The 24,849-nt window shown below is 44.1% G+C and overlaps 1 protein-coding gene across 5 annotated transcripts in view; it reads right to left on the reverse strand.

The window, feature by feature from the left end:
• Positions 1–24,646, reverse strand: part of fras1 (Fraser extracellular matrix complex subunit 1) — a 594,524-nt gene extending 569,878 nt beyond the window's left edge. For 3 of the 5 annotated variants that reach the window (XM_063043539.1, XM_063043540.1, XM_063043536.1), the window contains exons 1-2: positions 24,336–24,646; positions 11,372–11,403 (exon numbers count right to left, since the gene is read on the reverse strand). In XM_063043539.1, coding sequence (XP_062899609.1) covers positions 11,372–11,403; positions 24,336–24,408 — 105 coding nt within the window. In that variant the 5' untranslated portion in view covers positions 24,409–24,646. The remainder of the gene's footprint in view (positions 1–11,371; positions 11,404–24,335) is intronic. The other 2 variants (XM_063043541.1, XM_063043538.1) reach the window with 1 other exon arrangement.
• Positions 24,647–24,849: the final 203 nt, after the last annotated feature.

Raw genomic sequence — 24,849 nt, forward strand, 5'->3', positions numbered from 1 at the left:
CATAACTGGCTACCTCATCATTTACTACTCATACCTTTCAATGTGCAGAAATACAATGACTCCATAAAAATGGATATGTCTTGCAGATATTGTTATATTGTAGCTAGGAAAGCTTGGATCAGAGTGCCAAATATGTGGAGAATGTCATAATGAAACATTCACCGCCTGTAGTTAAATAGTCTCTTCAACTAGCAATCATCATAAATGTCTGTTTCCATGTTTTTGAGATAACTTTTGTATTTATCAATTATCTGAAAAAGCACCAAATAAGACAGTAGAACCTACTATTACTTTTTTTACTTTACTTTTACTTTATTGTCGCCAAACAATTAATACTAGATCATACAATCATCACAGCGATATTTGATTCTGTGCTTCGTGCTCCCTGGAGTACAAATCGATAATAAATACAAACGTGATAAAAATTTAAATTATAAATCACACATAGAAAATAGAAAAAAGTAAGGTAGAGCACAAAAAACGAGAGGCAGGTCCGGATATTTGGAGGGTACGGCCCAGATCCGGGTCAGGATCCGTTCAGCAGTCTTATCACAGTTGGAAAGAAGCTGTTCCCAAATCTGGCCGTACGAGTCTTTAAGCTCCTGCGCCTTCTCCCAGAGGGAAGAGGGACGAAAAGCGTGTTGGCTGGGTGGGTCGTGTCCTTGATTATCCTGGCAGCACTGCTCCAACAGCATGTGGTGTAAAGTGAGTCCAAGGACAGAAGATTGGTTTGTGTGATGTGCTGGGCTGTGTTCACCATCTTCTGCAGCTTCTTCCGGTCTTGGACAGGACAACTTCCATACCAGGTTGTTTTGCACCCTAGAAGAATGTTTTCTATGGTGCATCTATAAAAATCAGTGAGGGTTTTAGGGGACAGGCCAAATTTCTTTAACTTTCTCAGGAATTAATGGCGCTGGTCGACCTTCTTGGCAGTGGACTCTGCTTGGTTAGATCAAGTTAGGTCATTTATGATATTGACCCCGAGGAACTTAAAGCTTTTGACCTGTTCCACTTGCGCACCACCGATGTAAATGGGGTCGTGCGGTCCGCTACTCCTTCTGAAGTCAACAACCAATTCCTTCGTTTTGCTGACGTTGAGGGATAGGTTATTGTCTTCACACCATGCCACCAGGTTCTTAATTTCCTCTCTGTACTCAAACTCATCATCACCTGAGATACGGCCTACAATTGTTGTGTCATCAGCAAACTTATATATTGAGTTCGATGGAAACTTGGCTACACAATCATGGGTGTACAGTGAGTACAGCAGGGGGCTGAGTACACAGCCTTGTGGGGCACCAGTGCTCAGAGTGATTGTAGAGGAGAGCTTGTCCCCTATTTTTACAGCCCGAGTCCTGTCTCTGAGGAAGTTCAAGATCCAGCTGCAGATCTGAGTGCTAAGGCCCAGGTTCCGGAGCTTAGGAATCAATTTATTTGGAATGATGGTATTAAAGGCAGAGCTGTAGTCAATGAAAAGGAACCTTGCATATGCGTCTTTATTCTCTAGGTGTTCTAAGGAGGAATGTAGGGCCACAGAGATGGCATCTGCCGCTGACCTGCTGCTCCGGTAGGCGAATTGCAAAGGGTCGAGGTTGACCGGAAGGCTGTGGTTGATGTGTGCCATAACCAATCGCTCGAAGCACTTCATAGCAATTAATGTCAGAGCCACAGGTCGATAGTCATTCAGGCATGCCACCTTGCTCTTCTTCAACACTGGGATTATCGTTGCCTTCTTAAAACACGAGGGGATCTTAGACTGAAGCAAGGAGCAGTTGAAGATGTCAGCAAACACTCCAGCTAGCTCACTTGCACAGGCCCGGAGAACCCGTCCCGGGACGCCATCTGGGCCCGTAGCCTTCCTTGGATTTATCTTCAGGAAGGCCCTTTAACGTCCTCCTCGGTGACAATGAATCTCAATGCCACCAGGTCCGGTTCATCCGGAGGGTCGGGACGCTCCTCTTCTGTTCCAATCTTGCGTAGAATACGTTAAGTTCATCAGGAAGAGAAGCGCCACAATTATTGATATTCTCAGCCTTTTCTTTGCACCCAGTGATCTCATTTAGACCCTGCCATAGTCTACTGGCATCCAACAGGTTAGCCTGGGCTTCCAACTTGGCTCGATATTGCCTCTCGGCGCCCTTAATGGCTTTCCGGAGTTCATGCTTGGATTCCGTGTAGCGACTAGTATCCCTGGACCTAAAAGCCGCAGCTCTAGCCTTCAAAAGGGACTGAACCTCATAATTCATCCAAGGTTTCCGGTTAGGGAATACCCGGATCATCTTGCGAGACACACAGTCCTCCGTGCATTTCCAGATAAAGTCCGTGACAGCTGAGGCAGACTCATCGAGGTTAGCTGCCGAGTCCTTGAATACTAACCAGGCCACCGATTCAAAGCAGTCACAGAGGACCTCATCCATTTCCTCTGTCCAACGCGACACTACTTTTGACACCGTGACCTCCCGCTTCAGTTTCTGTTTGTAAGCTGGGAGTAGGAGTATGGCCTGATGGTCCGATTTTCCGAAGTGAGGTCGTGGGACAGAACGGTAGGCATCCTTGACTGCTGTGTAGCAGTGGTCAAGTATATTCAGGTCTCTAGTGGGGCAGGCGACATGTTGGTATAACTTTGGTAGCGCCTTTCTGAGGCTGGCCTGGTTAAAGTCCCCAGCTGTAATGAGTAAAGCCTCCGGATACCTGGTCTCAAATTCACTGATGTTGGCATACAGTATGTTCAGAGCACACTCCACGTCCGCCTGGCGGGGAATGTAGACCGCTGTCAGTATGACCGAGGTGATTCCCGTGGCAGATAGTAGGGATGACACTTCACCGACAGGTGTTCCAGGTCCAGGCTGCAGGAGCTTGTCAGTGCCACTGTGTCCAAGCACCACCCAGTATTGATCAGTAGGCAGACACAACCTCCCCTTGTCTTGCCTGAAGACGCCGTGCGGTCCATCCGATGGATCGAAAATCTCTCTGGTCAGATGGCACAGTTGGGGGTGGCAGGGGAGAGCCAGGTCTCGGTGAAACATAATACACAGCAGCTCTGCATCTCCCTGCAGTAGGGGAGTCTCCCTTTAAGATCATCTACCTTGTTCTCTATGGCTTGCACATTAGCTAGTAGGATGGTGGCCACAGGGACCCTGAAGCCCCTCAGCTTCAATCTGACCAGCAGCCCAGCTCTTTTCCCATGCTTCCTCGGTAAACAGTGCATCTTTCCAGGTTTTCATCGATGCAGCTCTGAGGTTGGTGGACGCGTCCCACGGGGATCGCATCGTCGGGCGCTCCGGGTCAGGCCCCGAAGCCGACACTTAATCCCGGAGGACCGGGCTGCCGACTGAAACAAGTCTGTGAGCTGAGTCATGGTTGCAGAGGCCTCCGCTCCAGCCAAGCCTTGGGCTCGATTTCCGAGGTCGGCGGCGGAGGCCTCACTTCCGGCAGCTGTGGATAGCCACCAACGGTGCTCTATGGTGGTCACTCTGGGGGAGCGTCTGGGGCACCTTGAGTTCTCCGATGTCACTTCTGTGTGGTCGTCTGCTCCGGGGAGGTGCTGGTCGGAATGGGCCGCGTCTGCAAGCGCTCCGGCACCGTAACAGACCGCGGGTCTCCGGGAACGTGGTGAGCCTCGGACCAGGCCTCGCTGGTCAGATCCAGGTGCGGTCTGGAGTTGAAGGAGCAATTCTGGCGCATCTATGATCTCCATCTGGGTCAGTAACTTCGCCACGGTGTGGTTGATCTTGCTAGATGTAGCAGATTGGAGGTTTAGAAGGATTTCTCGGGTATAAGATAGTGTGGAGGGCAGTTTGCTCAGGAGAGCACGCGCAGAGTCACCAGATACTGGGGCCATTATAATCATTGATTAAAATGTGATTTAGTAACTGGCTTGAAGTTCAACCGTATAACTCTCCATCTTCCCCAACAAATTGTTAATATTTATTAAATGTTCCTTCTAGCTTGTTCAACTATCCCACGTAGTTGCAAAAGTATACAGCAACATGCAGTGATGCCATCCAAGGCCATTCCATTATGCATGCAAGGACAATGGGAGCTTCTTGTGCAATTATTTTTTCCCCAATACGGAAGGCTTGGTTCATTGTTATAGGGTAAAACACTTGATAGTTCCATATAGTGAAGATCCTTCGGGTAGGTTGCATGAAATTACATGAATACTGTTTCTGGCTTTCCCTGCGACCCTTCGTGGGCCCCTTGGTAACCCACCCACCTTCAACCCAGATCATAAACTCAATACCATGAGCCTCCCTTTCCCCATTAATAAGCCCTGCCCCAACTCAGATTTAGAATCAAAATAAAAATTAGGGAGATCAAAACTGGGCTATGAACCCAACTTTCACTCTCATAATCCTGGCTCATTGTTCTAACTATCACAAATTCTGCCCTCCAATCAGTAGCTAAAAGTGACTACTGACCCTTCACTGTCACTGAAAATCCAACCAAAATACAAGGTATTAACTTGCATCTCATCCCTACCCCAACCTCTTCCACCCTTCTCAGACCTCCCTTCACCCATATCCTCTATCTCAGGGGTTCCCAACCGCAAGTCCACAGACCTCGTGGTTAATGGTAGGAGTCCATGGCATCAAAAAAAGTTGGAGACTCCTGCTCTATCCCCCACCTTGTACTCACAGGACAGAACAAACAAAAGATTGGCCTTTCAACAAATGGGGTCTCGGGAAAAAGAGATTGTTCTGCCAAAATGACATGCAGCATCAGAATCAGGACTACTATCATTAAGGTGTCATTAAATTTGCTGTTATGTGTAGTAGAGTGCAACACAGAAAACACACCAGAAGTTACATTAAGAAATATACACAAACATCAATTGTCCAAAATGAGCAGGAACAGTGAGGTAATGTTCATGGGTTGATAGACCATTCAGAAATCTGATGGTGCAGGGGAAGAAGCTGTTCTAATAAGTGTGCTTCCTCAGGCTCTTGTACCTGCTCCCTGATAGTAGTGTACTCGCAATGACGCTACGGGGTACTCGCCTTATTATCTGATGTCTGGACAGGAAGCGAGGTTGTCCATTGATCTGTGTTTTGGGACTGAAGCGGGGGAAATACCTTCGAAGCCATGTCTGAAGTTCATGTCCGATATGAGGAGAGAGTTGAAAAGGGCGTACGAGTTGGCTGAGGCGGCGGCCACCAAGCAGAATCAGCGGAATAAGAAGAGGTATGATCAGAAAGTAAAGTTAGTCCAGCTATTGCCGGGAGACTGAGTCCTTATCCAGAACTTAGGACTACCTGGTAAGCACAAGTTGGCGGATCGTTGGGCAGCCACCCCCTATGTGGTGGAGAGTCAGATGCCGAATCTCCCTGTTTACCGGGTAAGACCCGAGGATGGGAAGGGGCCTGCCAAGGTACTCCATCGGAACCACCTGTTGCCTCTGGGTCGCGAGGTGAAGATGGACCCAGAGCCCGAATGGGAGTTTACGGCTAGTACGAGGACTCTGCGAGGGCGCGGGGCGAAGGAAGAGCCCGCTGCGAAGGAGACGGGGCCGGTCCCCACCCCGAAAAGGGATACGTCATCGGAAGACGATGATTCAGACTTGTGGTACCTGTTTCCGTTCGCTGATTCCCCGGTGCCAGAAGAGGCTCCTGGCCCTTCCCTCACTGAGTTAGGGGAAAGGAGGGAGGGTGTTGCAGAGCCGCCTGTAATACAGCCGGGATTGGGGAGGAGAGGGTGGAGCCAGAACCTGAGGCAGAGGGCTCAGAGGTGCCGAGGGGTCCCCATGAGAGTGAGGGTCCGACAGGTAGGCCCGGGGTGTCACCTAGGGTGGCTGAACCGGAAGAGTCAGCGGAAGAAGTACAGAGGTCTCAGAGGAGTAGGCACCCCCCGCCCCCCCCCCGTGCCCCGGAGAGGTTGACTTATACAGCGCCAGGAGAACAGAGTGTGATCTCCACAGCCCTGGAAAATTATGTCACTGCTTTATGCACCTGGGTTGGGATTTGTGTTTTGCAAGGAGCACTGGTGAACCCTGTTAACGTCATGAGGGCATGACTTTTATTTGTCGGGGGGAGTGTACGGGGTCTCTTTTTTTTTGTATGTTAAATTTAAAATGGCTTCTTTGTAATGTTAATCTTTTAAATTGCTGCGTATGTGGATTAAAATGGCTTCTATGTTATGTTAGATGCTGAGAAAGTCTCCAGCTGGACATTTGCTTGGGTTAATACAGACAGGACAGCAGGGTGCTGTTAGCTAATGGGTGGTCATGTTATCATTTCTTGGGGTGATAATGCTGTCTCATATGACTGGGGACGGGGTTTTGGCGGGGAGCCGGAGGAGAGACGAGGAGGACGGTGGACGTGCGGGGGTTTGTGACGGGGAGTCGGAGGAGAGACGGGGAGGACGGCGGAGAGACGGGGAGTCGAGGGGAGACGAAGAGGACGGTGGACGGGGGTTTTTGGCGGGGAGTCGGAGGAGAGACGGGGAGGACGGCGGAGAGACAGGGAGTCGAGGGGAGACGAAGAGGACGGTGGACGGGGGTTTTTGGCAGGGAGTCGGAGGAGAGACGGGGATGACGGTGGACGTGCGGGGGTTTTTGGCGGGGAGTCGGAGGAGAGACGAGGAGGACGACAGACATGCGGGGGTATTGGCGGGGAGTCGGAGGAGAGACGGGGAGGACGGTGGACGTGCGGGGGTTTTTGACGGGGAGTCAGAGGAGAGACGGGGAGGACGGTGGACGTGTGGGGGTTTTTGGGGGGGAGTCGGAGGAGAGACGGGGAGGATGGCGGACGTGCAGGGGTTTTTGGCGGGGAGTCGGAGGAGAGATGGGGAGGATGACGGACGTGCGGGGGTTTTGACGGGGAGTCAGAGGAGAGACGGGAAGGACGGCGGACGTGCGGGGGTTTTTGGCGGGGAGCCGGAGGAGAGACGGGGAGGACGGTGGACGTGTGGGGGTTTTTGGGGGGGAGCCGGAGGAGAGACGGGGAGGACGGCGGACGTGCGGGGGTTTTTGGCGGGGAGTCGGAGGAGAGCCGGGGAGGACAGTGGACAGGGTTTTGACGGGGAGTCGGAGGAGAGATGGGGAGGACGGTGGACAGGGTTTCTGGGGGGGAGTCGGAGGAGAGACGGGGAGTCGGAGGAGAGATGGGGAGGACAGTGGACGGGGTTTTTGGCGGGGAGTCAGAGGAGAGACGGAGGACGACAGTAGTGCGGGGGTTTTGACGGGGAGTCGGAGGAGAGACGGGGAGGACGGTGGACGGGGGTTTTGTCGGGGAGTCGGAGGAGAGACGGGGAGGACGGTGGACGGGGGTTTTGACGGGGAGGACAGTGGACGGGGTTTTTGGGGGGGGAGTCGGAGGAGAGACAGGGAGGACGGAGAAGAGACAGGGAGGACGGTGGACGGGGGTTTTGACGGGGAGTCGGAGGAGAGACAGGGAGGACGGTGGACAGGGTTTTTGGGTGGGGGGGGAGTCGGAGGAGAGACGGGGTGGACGGTGGACGGAGGTTTTGACGGGGAGTCGGAGGAGAGACGAGGAGGACGATGAACGTGCAGGGGTTTTGGTGGGGAGTCGGAGGAGAGACGGGGAGGACGGCGGACGTGCGGCGGTTTTTGGCGGGGAGTCGGAGGAGAGACGAGGAGGACGGCGGACGTGCGAGGGTTTTTGGCAGGGAGTCAGAGGAGAGATGAGGAGGACGATGGACGTGCGAGGGTTTTTGGCAGGGAGTCGGAGGAGAAACGGGGAGGAGGGTGGACATGTGGGGGTTTTTGGGGGGGAGTCGGAGGAGAGATGGGGAGGACGACAGACGTGCGGGTGTTTTTGGCGGAGAGACGGGGAGGACGGCGGATGTGCGGGGGTTTTTGGCAGGGAGTCGGAGGAGAGACGGGGAGGACGGCGGACGGGGTTTTTGACGGGGAGTCGGAGGAGAGATGGGGAGGACGGTGGACGGGATTTTTGGGCGGGGGTAGTCAGAGGAGAGACAGGAAGGACGGAGGAGAGACTGGGAGTCGGAGGAGAGACGGGGAGGACGATGGACGTGTGGAAAGGCTCCAGTGGATCACTCCGGGTGGTCCCGAGCCGTGAGTCAACAGGATTCGGGTGGTCGTCCGGAATCGATTGAGCTCCAACTTGTGCACGAAGAACTCGGACTTTGATAAGCCTGGTGCCTTTTTTTTTCCCCATTACTTCATTTTCTGTATTGAACTGATATTAATGTCATAGACTTAGTAATATCTATAAAGTGTACTTGGTAGAATGCACTGTGTGTGCTGGCTGATGATTGACATTTGGGATTGATTTGGGTGGCAGTGGTACAGCAACCGACCCAGCAGGAAACGTCCAGGCTGGTGCCCGGCGGGATTTCCCTTAGATATATACGAGCCCATATAGCTGAGCGTTACAGTAGAAATGAGAAGAGGGCATGTCCTAGAAGGTCAGGGTCCTTAATGATGGATGGCACCTTCTTGAAGATGTCCTTGATGGTAACCCTTTTCCAGGCAGCAAGTAACCCCTTTCTAGGCCAAGAACTTCAGTGGGCTAATGAAAAAGCAGTGTTAGGTATTGTTTGTTTTCAAAATGAAAGGCCTTGTAAGCAAAAAGCTATTAGCTTTTCCCATGAAGCAAGTAAGTTATGCAATACATTACTGTAAAAACTATTTAAAAACAGAAAAATATCGTTGAAAAGTACAAGCGAAAAATAATAAAAGGTCTCATGTAGTCAGTACCCTGATCCCTCAAAGTCTTGAACCATTACTTGGAAAAGAACCAAAACATCCATGTTTCAAATTTGAACATCAGTCACAAGCAGTTAGTATTTGAAAGCTAATGCATGCAGAAAACATTAAATTGAAATTACTTCGGTGCAGAGGATTAGCACCAGCACTGATGAGAGATCCTGCTTCTACCCGAAAACAGGGGCTTTTTAACAACTTTTACAAGGGTTTGTGGCCTGAGGTAGGAGTTTTTAGAAAACCTAGCACATTAATTTTTCCTACATTTACCCACATAGTCCAGCGGTCATGGAGCATACGGATCCCTTCTTTGTAGAAGTCGGCGTCTTGGACCTCCAGAAAGTGGTCCACAGCAGAGGTGATTGATAAGTTCGTGGCCTAAAGTAGACAGAGATGAGGAGAAACTTCAAACTTTCTGCATTTTCACTCAAAGAGTTGAACCACTCCTGCATGTAACGAGAGCTGTATATCTCATTTCCTTCTACCTTAGGCGTGAACTTATCAATCACCCCTGCTGTAGACCACCTGGAGGTCCAAGACGCTCTCGTTACATGCTCGTGCAGTTCAGTTCTGAGTGATAACGCAGAAAGTTTGAAGTTAATAACTCATCTCCTTCTACCTTAGGCCACGAACTTATCAATCACCCCTGCTGTGGACCACTTGTACACAGAAGGGATCCATATGCTCCACAACCGCTGGACTAACTGTGTACATGTAGGAGGGGACTATGTTGAAAAATAAATGTGCTAGGTTTTCTAAAATTGACTCCTTCTACCTTAGGTCACGAACTTATCAATCAGCCCTCATATATGTAATGATCTGTATGAGAGGAACTGATGGCTTTGAGGCCAAGTATGTTTTCAATACAAAGATAGGTACAAAGGGGGCAAGTAATACTGAGGAAGCAGGAGGTCCGAAGGAGGGCTTGGACAGATTAGGAGAGTAGGCAAAGACACGGCAGGAAATGTATGCTCATGCACTTTGGTAGATTGAGTAAAAGTGTAGGCCATTTTCTAACTGCAGAGAAAATTCAGAAATCAGAGGTGCAAAGTGACTTGGTAGTCCTCATGCAGGATTCCCTGAAGGTCATCTTTCAGTTTGAATTGGTAGTAAGGAAGGTAAATGCAATGTTAGCATTCATTTCGAGAGGACTAAAATGTAAATGCAAGGATAGTTAAATTGATAGTTGGCACTTGCCCACAAACATTATTTCATTTCCTTTATCTTTGTTATCCAAAACTTTCAGAATTGGAAAGGCCTCTGATAGAACATTTGCCAGTGTAGGCGTAAAGAGGTACCATCTGTTTTATGCTTTCCTAAATAAGCACACATTTCTGATTACATCCTTTTAAATCTCTTTGGACCAATTCCAGAGTTATAGATTTAGTAACCAAAGTTATATATACACCATACACCAAATGTGGTTTGATCATCTATGTATGTCATCACAAAAATTAACCTTCAACTACTTTTGCTTCCTTTTATTAATTAATATTACGTCACTTCCACTTAAGATCTCTTGTATCTTAAGAGATCTTAAATCTCTTTTCAACTTCTAAGCATTCTCCCCATTTTCCAGCTATGATCAGTGTCTTCTTTTTCAATAGTCAGATATACAATAATTCCCATCCCCACCCCACATCCAAAACAACTCCATTAATAAAAAGAAAAATCAGGGAACATGCGCAATGAGTTGAAATGTTCCAAAATAAACTGTTAAGACTGAGATGATTTCATGTAGAAGTGCTTGTTGTACCCATACTAAAGGCAAAATCATTAGTAGTACAAGACATCATAATGCCAAAAACCATGACATTTTTAATAGTGGAAAATTCTTCAATCTGTGACAGGGTTTCCATGACTAACAGCATTGTGGGTATGTGCAACTCAGCATTTACTTTGCTGTGAGTCTGGTTTATAACACAAGCATAACAGGACGTTGGTAGTTGCTTAAGTGTTGCCTCTCAACAAAGAAATTAAACATTAACCTTGTGATTCAGCTGATTTAACTTCTTCAAGAATTGCAATAGTGGAGCATTCCTAATAATGTTTGACAACCTCAGTCTTAAAGGCTGCTAAATACAAGCCATTTCCTTTTAGCAAATTTATTAGAGATTGACACAAACTTCTAGATGCTTAATTAAAAATGAAAAGGTCTCCAACATTTGAAAGGAAGGTGGCTGGATTATAACTACAATTTAAATTAAATTAAAACCTCTCTTCTCCAAATGATTACCCAATACAGTTTAATTAGAAAACATGTTTACAGCAATAATTGGTCCTTTATTTCACTCCGCGTGTTCAATGTTATGGGATATTGAAATGCAGTGTCATTCCCTGCCCAAGTACATCTCATATTTAACATGAGAGCTGCATTTCGCATAGCTAACCATAACGTAATATTCGTCATGCTTACATTAATTACAGCACTTTTTTAAAAAAAATGATCATCTGTTATATGACCTTGGGGAGTTTTGTATTTGAAATCAACACTGAGTGGCCACTTCAATAGGTACATCCTGTACCTGATAATGTGGTCAATAGGTGTACAGATTGATACCAGCAATATTTTCAAAGGTGCTACATCAAACCTTCATACTTCTTAACATTCTTCCATTGAACTGTGACATACATAATGAAAAGAAATACAATAACTCTTATGAAATTAATAAAATTTTAACCTACCGCAAAAAGTGACCCCTGATGAATGCACACACCTGGAGAAAGAAAACACAAAGTCAGTTCATTAAGAACCATGGATAAATTAGATAAGTTCTAATTCTGCCTCATGTACAATTATACCACAGTTTATTGCCTTCTTTCACGTTGCATTTTTTAATATACTGGTCAATGGCTCCCCTTTTCAGAGGATGAATACATTCTATGAGACTAGACCATAGACTTAATTTCTGCTCTGCAGCTAGTTGAATTATCACAGCCAGAGGTAATCAGAGAAGACTACAATCGGTCTTAGTAACCCATGATAGGGAGAGTTGGGATCCTATTCCCAGTTACTTGTCACTCTCAGTAATACATAGGCTATGGATAGCCATTGAAACAAGTTTAGCTGTAATACCCTCACATCAATACCTTGCATTTAGATGGCTGTTTTAATTAGGTAATATGCGTCATGACATTTCAAAGGAATGCTATCAGACATAAAGTAGCAAAAAAGACTAAGGACTGACAAGTCTTGGGAGTTCATTCAAAAGAGTAGTTATAAAGACAGATAAAATAATGACCAGTTGATCCATTCAGGAACAATTGCTGTGCAAAAGGACCCCCGGCTTATTTTTCAATCAATGTCATGGAGTTTCTCATATGAGTTGGAGCAGTGCACAATTTAACAGGACTGTAATTTTATCCAAATAATGTCAGCTCCAACAGTGCAATTTTCTCTAAATACTACACAGTTGCAAGAATATAGCCCTTGTGCTCAATCTCCTCGAGTGAGATTTTCACTCTCAACCTCTTACCTCAAAGGTGAGTGTTTTGACAACAGGCATGAATATTAAGGCATACAAAAAGTTCTTTGTTACTCTGCCAAGGCTACTCAACTAGCTTTATTTTTGATTTTTAGCAACTAATAATTCATGAATACAAAATAAAATAACACTTCATGTGACGGCCTTTGGCTTTACAAAATCCAGGTTAAACATCAAAACTTTTGTTAAGATATTACATCAGAAAATTAGTCTGTTCAAAATGATTGGCTTACTGACAAAGGCTGTACCTTTTCCTACTTTATATATTATTAAGATAATAAAGCTCCCTAGAATTTCACCTGTAAGTAAAAAATACTGGAAGCTGACATCCTCCAGGTCCTGCAACAAATTCAAGATGCAACAAACATTTCCAACATCAGTTCCAACGCTTATCCCTCTGTACATACTGTACAAATTTAGTTGATTGCTTGTCACGGATGTACTACTCTTGAAACATCAAACTTTATTTGATGCCACATTTGCAGCTTCATCTAATAGTACTGGCAACTGCTTTTCCCACCACTCACTACCAGTACATATTGCTGTAGTTGTTTGTCTAATTGGTCCTATTTAGCCAATAAAGCACATGAGCCTTGCTCTTGAAAACGAATACAAGGATACCGGCCTGCAAGTAGGAGGGAGCCTAGCACGGACAATTAGCAATCCCTCTGTGCAAACCCAGCAAGGAGTATGGGGACAGAGACAATGGGAGTTCAAGACCTCCTATGAGCTTTAAGAATGGGGGGGAAGTGGGCACCAGACTGGGAGATTAAAACCTGGGATTCAAGTGATTATGGGATCAGCAGGTTACAGGTAAGGAGATCGGGGTGTTGCTCTGTAATCAGAGCAATGCTGGGAATGGCAGACAGAAAAGGGGAAAGCTATCAAAGGATGAAAGGCAACCAGATAACTATTCCATTCGGCACCCAAGTCTAGCCACATTGTCCTAACAATACCTACCCCTAGGGCAAATGGCCTGTTCTTCCTGCAATGCTCTAGAAAGACAACTGCAAGGGGAAATTATGCTATCCTCTCCTTGAGATGCAGAAAACACATTGAAGCGAACAATGACAGACTGTAGTGTGCAGAAATTCACTGATCATATATTATGGACATTCAATTTGATCTCAAATACAACTGTGATCTTCCATTGCTTCATGGAAGCCTCAAGTCATAGTTACTTTGAAGACACAATTTACTACTCTACATAATTTAATATTAAATTTTAATACAGTGGCCGAGAGTTGATGTTCCAGCACGGAGTGACACCTGGAAGAAACAACAGTCAGAAAATTAGTTCCCTGATTTCCCAGCACATATTCCTCCCCATTATCAGTCACATTCTGCCAACCCCACCACAACACTTTGATCCAGCAATCCTGTGTCAAATCTCGTCACATAAGATACAAGTGAAGACATCCTAGAATTTTTTACCAGCATCAAAAATAATGTGCTATATTTCACTGTAATGTGGAAGCAGTACGATTCAAGAAAAAAATTGTAGGATTTATCATTCTGTCTGAACTCTGAGAGGATACCTGTGTATCCTTTTTAGAGTTTTATCCTTAAACAAATTCTAACAATAATTGCAGGGTGTATTGGTATGAAAATTACTGTGCATTGTCATTAAAGATTAATCAAAAAAAGCCCTTGAAGAAATGCTACTCAGATTCTATATTAAGTTACTTAAGTGTTTAAATATTTGGAACCCTGTTGCATCCAATGTATAATAAAGACAGAAAAATAATAACAATTTATCTTTTTATGTTTGTTGTTTAGGTTTGAGTCTCTTTATCATAAGTAAGCTGCAAAAGAAAATGAAGGTATATTGGAAAATAAAGTTGTATATATAGTGGTCCTCCCCAGATAATGGCAGGGTTCCGTCGTTCATAAACGAAACAGTTCATGTGTTGGAAATGCTGCTACAAACCAAATTCCCACATAGCTGCTGAATGGCAAATCCATACTACTGATCTACCTCACGCTTAATCATACGTACAGGCTGTACATAATTTGGGTGCCGGTAAGCTGGAGAGGACCTGTATAGGAATTCAAATATCCTGGTTAAAATACTATTTTTCAGTAAACTCCATTATTGTGGATCAACTGTGCAAGACAGAAGTAAATCACCGGGCACATTGGCTAAATGCAATCGTGGATGGACTTCAGCTCCACTTTTCTCTAAAGATAATGGAACTGAGGCAAGAGCAACATTACACAAGTAATCCAGGAAAATATATCAAGCAACAAGTTACAGAAGCAGCAGAAGCTAGGAAGTGAATGATATGACAAATCAAGCAAAATGTTCCTATCATCTCTTTTCTTACCAACCATTCACTCAGAGCACAACAACATACTTTCATTCTAGACGTCAGACACAAGCCCTTTATCTTGGCTTCCCTCCCCAAAGCTCCCACCTACTTTACCCTGACCAATGATGATAGACCATAGGTAGCTTCCTATCCAAATTTTCTGTTAGTCCAAAGAGTAACTTCTGAAATTCCCTGGTTTCCTCGGCTGCATAAGACTAGGGAAGACAACCTCCAGTCCCACCAAACTCGTGAGATTGAGGTGTGAGCCCACCCCAAACCCCACTTTGTGTGGATGATGCATAATTTGCTACCCTGTTACAAATTGGTGCCATGAAATAACAGACGGTACACTGCTTACGATTAAAGGAATTATATTTACGAATCTTAACTAAAGGGTTACTAAAGAATAACAAAAAGAAAAGGGCTCATTCTAATTAAACAGTCAAATGTACCCAAGTTGGAGCTGATCTTGAACTTCTCTGTCACTCACACGCTGGGCCCTCAGTCAACGTGAAAGCACACCCCATCTTCCAAACATCACTTGCAATCCATCTCGAACAAACGGTCTCCCACCAGATTGTACGCTACGACCGGTTCTCCCCAGCATCTTCTCTCTTCGTCTCCTCTTGAACAAAAGCCCCAAGTCCAACCTCACCAGAGAAAACCTTCCCTTAATTTGACCATCCTAATTGGATGGCACACATTTCTCCTCATCTATCTTCAACAATAACCCAAACAAGCATGGAAACAGAACAGACTGCTCTTACAGAACTGCCAAAGTGAAATACACACAGCATAACAGTAAAAATATGAACCAGGCCATTACACTTCCATTTCCACAATTCAGCTTCATCGTTTAAAGAAATATTACATCTAATTATATAATTCTGATTGGCTGCAATGATTCCATTGTTTACTTCTTTTGCTCCCTCTCTCATGTGATCTTCAGCACACAAGTGAAAGCCAAGAGAATTGACCTTTTTAACTATCAACTGAAGACATCATCAAAATGAATGTGATTTTAAAAATTTAGTACCATGATCTGAAGGAAGACAATCTTTCTCCCACTGAGCATCCCCTTTCTCATTTTCAAAAGCTTGTAAAAATATAAAACAAATTTTCAGCTGTTGTGTTAACATAAGACAATGAACTTTGTTTTGTGTGAGCACATATAACCACATATTCTGTTTTATTAAAAGTCACTGAGAAAGGCCAATGAAAAATGTTGGCTTTTGCAATGAAGGGATTTTAATTCAAATGTGTCAAAATAATGATTTATGTGTACATATCAGCTCCGAATTGACATGCATTCATTTTTGAGCACTCAAAATATCGACGTTGAAGGGATTAATTTCCTTTAATGAAAAACTACCAGAATGTTGCCGTTTAGAGGAAAGGTTAGATTACCTGAATTTGTACTGCTTTGAATTAATGTGGTTACATCTTGATCAGGTTCAACTGTGTAAAATAGTTGGGAAATTCATCTACTTAACTGATGCAGAAGGGTATCAATCGAAAAAAAAAGTTTGACTATACATGAATTAGCAAAGGAAGCATTTTCATTCAGTTCTTTCTCCTGCAGCCAGCAAACACACATACCGTTTTGGAAATCTGGAATTTAATCCCCCAGAAGCTTACAGATAGTGGATTAGTTGAAATTCTCTAGTTGAAAGTGTCAAGAGGCTTAGTGCAAAGATAAGAGTGACGGTGGTGATGGTTAGGAGCACTTTAAGCAACGGAACAGACTCTAAAAATTTAAAAGTCACACTAGTTCCCATGTGCTATGTTTCAATATAGCAACTGGTACCTCAAGATTTTGGGATTCATTGTTTAACTCAAAAAAAATTGAAAAGTTTCTGAATAAAAAGAAAGTCTTACATTTGTATAGCATCTTTCATACACCTTTGCTATGTCAAAGAACTTTATAGCCAAGAAAGTGCATGGACACTCCTATTACGAGAGATATAACAAAACAATATTTTTCACAAGTACATGCCACATGTAGCTAAACAAAGATGATTAAGTAGATTATTTTAGTAATGCTGTTTAAATACTAACTATTAATCAGGATATCAGGATTAATTTCACTGCATCATGGATTTTTTTTAACATTACCATAATATGGTCTCAATGTAACATCACCTTCAGGTGGCATAATAGCGTAGTAGTTAGCACAATGCTTTACAGTACCAGCGATCCGGGTTCAATTCCCATCGCTGTCCGTAAGGAGTTTGTACATTCCCTGCATGACTACATGGGTTTCCTCTGGGTGCTCCGATTTCCCCCCACAGTCCAAAGATCCAGACACAACTTTCCACCAACAACTACGCAGCTTATGGCAAGGTCTGCACACCTTCACAGACTTCAAAGCTAAATGCAGAGGAGTTTCCAACATCACTACCTCTTTCCCAGATGAGCTAAATCTTTTTTTTATGCTTGATTCGATGTTGCCCACACTGAGCCCTTGAGGAGACCTACAACTGATGCGACTTGCAGCTTGGTCGTCCCCAAGGCTGAAGTACACAGGTGTTTCCAACAAGTGGACAGTTGCATGGCTGCGGGATTGGACAGCATCCCAGGGCAGTCCTCAGGTTGTGCACGGCACAACTGGCAGGTGTGTTTACAGACATTTTTAATGTCTCCCTCTCCTAATGTTGAGTGCCCTCCTGCTTCACAACATGCACCATTGTTCCAGTACCTAAAAAGACTAAGGTAACATGTCTGAATGACTGGTGTCCTGTCGCACTCACCTCAATAATAAGCAAATGCTTTGAGAGGCTGGTCAAAGATTACATCTACAGCTTGCTACCACCTACATTCCATCCTCTACAATTCGCCTACTGACACAACCGATTGATAGATGACGCAATAGCCACAGCTCTAACCAGTGTCCTTACTCATCTGGAGAAGAGGGATGCTTATGTGAGAATACTGTTCTTGAACTATAGTTTAGCATTTAACACCATAATTCCCTCCAGGCTCGACAAGAAGCTCAGCCTTCACCCTGCCTTATGTAGCTGGATTCTGGACTTCCTGTCAGATGGCTAGCAGGTGGTAAGATTGTGCTCCCTCACCTCTGCGCCTCTAACACTCAACACAGGTACCCCTCAGGACTGTGTCCGAAGCCCCCTCCTTTACTCTCTGTATACCCATAACGGTCTCGCCACCCACAGCTCCAATCTGCTAATTAAATTTACTGATGACACTACACTGATTGGCCTAATCTCAAATAAAGAGGCATCTAACAGAGAAGAAGTCATCACCCTGCACAGTAAACATCACCAAGGATCTCACGTTGTTTGTACATACTGACTATGTGGTGAAAAAGGCACAACAGTGCCTCTTTCACCTCAGACAGTTGAAGAAGTTTGGTGTGGACCCCCAAGTCCTAAAAACTTTCTACACTGGCACAATTGAGAGCATCCTGAGTGGCTGCATCACTGCCTGGTATGGGAACTGTACTTCCCTCAACCGCAAGACTCTGCAGAGAGTGGTGCAGACAGCCCAGCTCATCTGTAGATGCGAACTTCCCACTATTCCGGTCATTTATAAAGACAGGTGTGTAAAAAGGGCCCAAAGGATCAATGGGGACCTGAGTCACCCCAACCACAATCTATTCCAGCTGCTACCATCCGAGAAACGGTACCACAGCATAAAAGCCAGGACCAACAGGCTGCAGGACAGCTTCTACCACCAGGCCATCAGACTGATTAACTCATGCTGACACATGAGTATTTCTATGTTATATTGACTATCCTGTTGTACATACTATTTATTATAAATTACTATACATTGCACATTTAGAGGGAGATGTAACGTAAAGAGTTTCACTCCTCATGTATATGAAAGATGTAAGTAATAAAGTCAATTCAATTCAAAACATATCGAATGGTAGATTAATAGGTCATTGTAAATTGTCCCATCATTAGATTATGGTTAAGTTGGGGGGGGAGGGGGGGTTTGCAGGGCGGCATAGCTTGAAGGGTCTATTCCACGCTGTATCTCAATAAAAAAATAAAAACAAAATAAAAGAAACATTAAGAAACATTAACTCCAGTCAGGCAATGCTCTTGTTCTTCCATACAGGAGTGTCATTGGAACTTTTTCATTCACATGTTAACCCACTAACACATAGATTCGATGGGTGGGATGGGAGAAGTGATGACAAGGTCATACTATCACTGAGTCTTCCCTAAGATTCCGTAAGGCTGTTATAGCTGGGGGTGGTAGTGGGGATAAGCTCCCACTACCTATTAGATGCTCCCAATGGTGTGTGTCTCAAATAGCCTCCAACAACCAAGTGCAGTTCCAGGTCTTCACATGTGGCTTAGCTACACAGCCCAGCTCAACTGCTTCTATTGACTAAAAGTGAAAGGGGGGTTTACTAGTGCCTCAGGACCAGGTGCTTCGGACAGAATCACCATGGTTGGCAGCTCATGTAGAAGGAAAACTCTGATCTCAAACCTCCACTGCCTTGCAGCTATACCCACTCATGTGGAAAGCCTCAGGAGTAAACCCAGAGGAAAAGTCCAGAATTGGAGTCCCTAAGGCAGTCCTATGTCGAGTTCAATGCTGACTGGCAACTCCTGCTATGCCACTGGTGCCAAACTGTACTGGTCTCTGCTGTTCCACGGATTCATCGGATGGGGTAAGAGGGGGAAGCCTGCAACATGGGCTCTCTATTTTGTACTGCCCTGACCTGAGGGGGTGCGGCAGTGAAAACTGCCTACTTTACCTGTTTCAGCATAATGTGATTCCAGACCCCACAGCAATGTGAACAACTCTTACCTGCCCCTGAATTACCTCTGAAATGGCCTAGCAACCTATTCCTTTGTAATGAACCACTAGGAAGCGGCAAAGAAATAAAATCCACTGGGTCACCCAGAACTGACCAGCAGTAGAAACTGCCTCATTGACTCTGTGAAGTCATCCTTGCCAGCATCTGAAAGCTTCTGTCAAATCCAGGAGAGCTGTCTCACAGACTGATCAACCTTACATAGTCAACCTCACTGAATTATTCCTTATTGTCAAAGTCCCAAACACCACCATCTCCATCCCTGCGTGTGTTCTGTCCCACCAGAAAGACAGAGGTGTCCGCACAGTGGTACAATTTGGAGGGAACTGATCTCTGACCTCTCAACATCAGCTCTGGACAGTTAGGATGTCCGGTCCTGACTCTGCAAAACAACGCTTGTCAGGCGTTTGAGGAATACTCTTCACTTTCTTAGCGAAGTGCAGTTTCAACAACACTCATGAGGCTTGATACCATATAGGACATAGCAATCCATCCACAAACATTCACTCATTCCACCACTACACACAGCAGCATTAATCTGCACTATTGCATTGCAGCAAATCACCAGGGCTCCTTACACACCTTCTAAACCAATGGTCTCTATCATCTACAAAGGCAACCAAAGCATGGGAACACCAGCTGCTCAAAGTTGCCCTCCAAGCCACACTCAGTTCTGACTTGGAAAATCATGTTTCTTCACCATCACTGAGTCAAGATCCTGGACTCTCTCCCAAACATGATTTTGGTTACAACACACTTCAAGGACTGCAACACTTCAAGAATGCAACTCATCAACACTTTCACAAGTTCAAATAAGGATGGGCAATTAACTGCCAGTTTAGTCTACAGAGCCCATGAACCCTGAACATACAAACTAAAATGTCTGCAGCAGTCAGATGTTAAGCAAAAATATGTCAAAAAAGCAGGAATCAATCCTGGAAAATATAAAACGATAGATACTTTGATTACACAACCTATATTTAGCTCAGCAAAATATAGTTAATATCAAGTACACTTAATTCAAATAGAACACACAATTTTGAATTCAAAATTAAGAAGATGACACCTTGCCCACATCAAATCTAACACAATACGCAAGATGACTTCTCACTAATTTTCTATCAATTCTGATGGTACTACCAAGTAAAAACTCCTGCAACTTTCTCTTTAACAACTTTACTACCATACAGTATTACATTTCCTAAAATCCTGCTGACTGATCTGAGTTCCAGACTACTTTAATGTCCACTTTCATTTGATTAGGTAAGATCAAAGACTTTCCAATATAATTTATTAAAGGTGTTTGTAACTGTATACATCTATACAATCAACTTAAAAATGACAAATTTGCTTGGTTTGCATATTAGCATTTTCTGTGCACCTCTAAAGCATAATGCTCCAACAAATTTTTAAACTTGAGAGTAACTTTTTTCCCCCAAATCCCTTCAAAAAAAAACTCTTAAATGGGAAAATATGTGTGGATATGTTAGACAGATTTCTCTTAGGAAAACTATGTCTTCACATTTATCCACACTCACAAGTGAACATAGCCACATTATCAACTTAGTGGTGGGCTCTGGTACCAACATTCAAAAGTGGATGTGGATATATCTAAAATTTAAAATCACAACTCCACCTGTTAATCTACATTCAGTGGCCACTTTATTAGGTACAGGAGGCCCACAGAACTGCCATTCACTAGATTTTTTGTTCGGGTGGGGTGGGGGGGGGTTTTGAACCATTCTGTGTAAACTCTAGGCACATGAAATCCCCAGGAGATCAGCTGTTTCTGAGATACTCAGACTACCCTATCTGACACCAACCATCATTCCATGGTCAAAATCACTTAGATCACATTTCTTCTGCATTCTGATGTTTGGTCTGAACAGTAACTGAATCACTTGACCATATCTGCATGCTCAATGTATTGAGTTGTTGCCATGATTGGCTGATTAGATATTTGCATTAACAAGCAGGTCTACAGATGTACCTAATAAAGTGGCTGCGAGTTCCCAATTGTTAGCATCAGATGGCTTGAATCACCAAGCAATTTTCACTGTGTATTCATTCCAGCAACTTCATAATTAAATAATGTTACACAATGCAAGGAAAGTTCAGTGTTGAGCATTTTAATTAGTATGAATCCTGGTACTCAACTAAAAGTCCTACTTCATGAGGAGTCTGAGGAGATTTGGTATGTCACCAGAGATTCTTGCAAACTTCTTTAGATGTACAGTATTCTGACTGTTTGCATCACAGCCTGGTGTCAAGCCTCCAATCCACAGGATCTGAAGAGGCTGCAGAGGATTGTAGACTCAGCCATCTCTACCACAGGCACAACCCTCCTCAACATTGAGAACATCTTCAAGAGGCTATGCCTGAAGGAGGACCCTCACTATCGAGTAATGCCCTCTTCTTGTAACTATCATCGCATTACAACCAAGCCTTGCACTCAACATTTCAGGAACAGCTTCTTCATTGCTGCCATCAGATTTCTGAATGATCCATGAATGCTACTTTGTTATTCCATCCTTTTTCACTATTTATTTATTTGGCAATTTACAGTAATTTTTATGTCATTGCACAGCTGCCACAACACAAATTTCATGACAGACATTCAGTGATAGTAAACCTGACTCCGAAGCTCATTACCAGTAGCTAATCCTTATTGTATCATTAAGATATTAATGGCAGTAACAAATTCCACTCTTTTCTATCTAAAATAGAGAGAAGATTTGCCTCATTTATTGGAATCATGATGCAAGAGTCAAGCAAAAATCAATCTCTTTTTTTGTAAAGTCCATATCAACCTCTCTGCAGAAAACATGTCTGGTGATGAGTGGGCATACAGGAGTGAGATATATCAGCTAGTTAAGTAGTGTTACAGCAATAACTTTGCACTCAATAACAGTAAGACCAAATAACTGATTGTGGACTTCAGAAAGGGTAAGACGACAGAACACGCACCAGTCCTCATTTAAGGGATTAGATGTGGAAAGAGGGGGCAATTCCAGGTTCCCAGGTGTCAATATCTCTGAGGATCTATTCTGGGCCCAACATAGTGATGCAATTACACAGAAGGCACGACAGCGGTTATATTCCATTAGGAGTTTGAGGAGATTCAGTATGTCACCAAAGGTGCTTGCAAATTTCTACAGATGCACCATGGAGAGCATTCTGACTGGTTGCATTACTGTCTGGTACGGAAGTGCCACTGCACAGAATCAAAATAAAGTGCAGAGAGTTGTAAACTTAATCATCCCCATCATGGGCACTGGCCACGACATCTTCAAGGAATAGTGCTGCAAGAAGGTGGCATCCATCATTAAGGACCCTCATCACCCAGGATATGCTCTCTTGTCCTTGCTACCATAAGGAGGGAGGTACAGGAGCCTGAAGGCACACTCAACAATTCCGGAACAGCTTCTTCCCCTCTGCCATCCAATTTCTGAATGGACATTAAATCCATGAACACTACCTCACTACTTTTTTTAAATTTTTGCACGACTTATTTAACTTAACTATTTGTTTATATTTATTGTATTTCAGTTTTTCCTGTACGCTATTCCATTGTACTACTGCCGCAAAGACAAATTTCACGAACTATGTCGGTGATATTAAACCTGATTCTGATTCTATATCATTTCCCCATCTACTGAATTGATTTCCAAACAAAGGATCCGCCCAAAGTTACCAGTTATGCAGAATAATTTATCCTACTTTTAATGAATACTAGATCAATTATATCTTTACTGTACCTTCTTTAAATTGTCGCTTACTCTTGTAATATAACCATAATTAACACCTCGAGAAACTCTTAAAATTTGCAACACACTAGCCAACAGAGGTATTAAAAGCAGTTGCGCGCGCCTTAATGAGCGCACATAAAAGGCAGAACTAAAGACAAAATTAGAAAACTGTTACAGCTGAGGAGTGAATGAAAAATATGATTGTAGCTTCTACATTATTCTGGCCGCGTTCAGAAAATTAAACTAAATAAATGCACACCCACACCGCGTCGTGAGTGCAGAGCTCTGAGGTGCGGTGAGGTCAAAACGTGCCCCGTAGACTGGGACGGCTGTCACACAAGGCAGAGGAAGCTATATCTTAAAAAGGACATCTTTGTTTACGGTGACACTATAATATTGTTTGATTGCTCTTTCCAAGTTATATATAAGTGCTGGTTCCTACGTTTATTAAATAGACGACAAACTTACAGTAAAACCTGTGCAAATACCCTTGCAAAAATGTGGACCCCACCAGTTTGTAGCATATTTCAAGAGGTGATATGGCATTATGTAAAACATACGATAAATATTCACCTGAATTACTCCTAATTCCGAAGACATAACGTGGCCATGTATGTGGAAGATGTGTTGTGCCCATATCCATGAACACTCCTTGCATTAAAATAGAATATTGCCCTTTTAACCCAACTCAAAGACGGCCGCCGAATTATGAATGAGCCGCCGCGACTAAGTACCTACGAAACCACAATTCTGGCATTCGATTCAGGAAAAAAAGAGTAAACGCAATGCAACTCGATAAGTACAGGTCGATAAGAGAATTGAATAGTCAAGGAACTTCGATATTGGTACCAGTGTCACAATTTAGGCAATTTCGTATTCATTCCCATAAGTGAATGGGTGGAATTTGCAGCGAGTTTTCCTTCCCAAATACAAACGGTACTGGAACTCTAATACGGACCATTATAATCAAATAAGAGCGCAACAGAATTTCCTGAAACTGCCATTTCTGAAAAATGTAACAATTTGTGCAGCTAGGTGATAGAATTGTCTTTCGGGATACGTCTGGAAAATTCTTAATGTGCTTGTTTCAATTGCAATTTAAATACAAACTACCTAAAGTGCTTTTTTTCCCCATTTTTAGTTTTGGTTACCGTTAGGCTTATTCCTAACATTAACGCTATAGCAAAAGTTTGAATCCTTGTTCAGAAGAAATCACTTCGAAGAGTACAAGCAGTAGAGATTTGGTACAAAAATTGATGGAAAGAAACACAACGTCACCTAGTAAACTTGTATATTGCATGTACCAACCTTCAGTCGGCTGCGGCAAGGTTACTAAGCCGATCAGCACAGCAGCACCAACCCAAGGACTCAAGTCATTCATGATGGTGATCCGGTTAAAGAAAATCTCTCTTGGTTGGTAATATTTTCTTGTTAGTTTAAAGTCGATAGTCGGCCGCTTCCAAAATACATTTCATAGATCCGTCGTGCTGTTTAAGCTAATGCATCGGAGACTGCATAAATAGATAAATGTCTTTTTCTTAAAGAGCACTTGCAAGTTGCGCCGGAGCCAAATGTTTTCACGTGGCTGCAAGTGCTCTTTCCAAGGTTTTTTTCCCCCCTCAGCACGTAATGGGGGCGGGATGAGCCGCACCAGTAGCGGCGAGTTTTGGTAGCGTACGTTTCGGCGCTGGGTCGGAGGTGCTCGCCAAGCTGCCGGATGGAAGCGAGTCTCCTGCACAAGTCGAGATCTACCTCTCCTAGCCAGTTACTACGGGGATAGAGAGAAGCAGGCAAGGATCGGGGGAAGACGGGAGGAGGTATG

Source organism: Mobula hypostoma, chromosome 3 (assembly GCF_963921235.1).
Source record: "Mobula hypostoma chromosome 3, sMobHyp1.1, whole genome shotgun sequence".
Classification (NCBI taxonomy): domain Eukaryota; kingdom Metazoa; phylum Chordata; class Chondrichthyes; order Myliobatiformes; family Myliobatidae; genus Mobula; species Mobula hypostoma.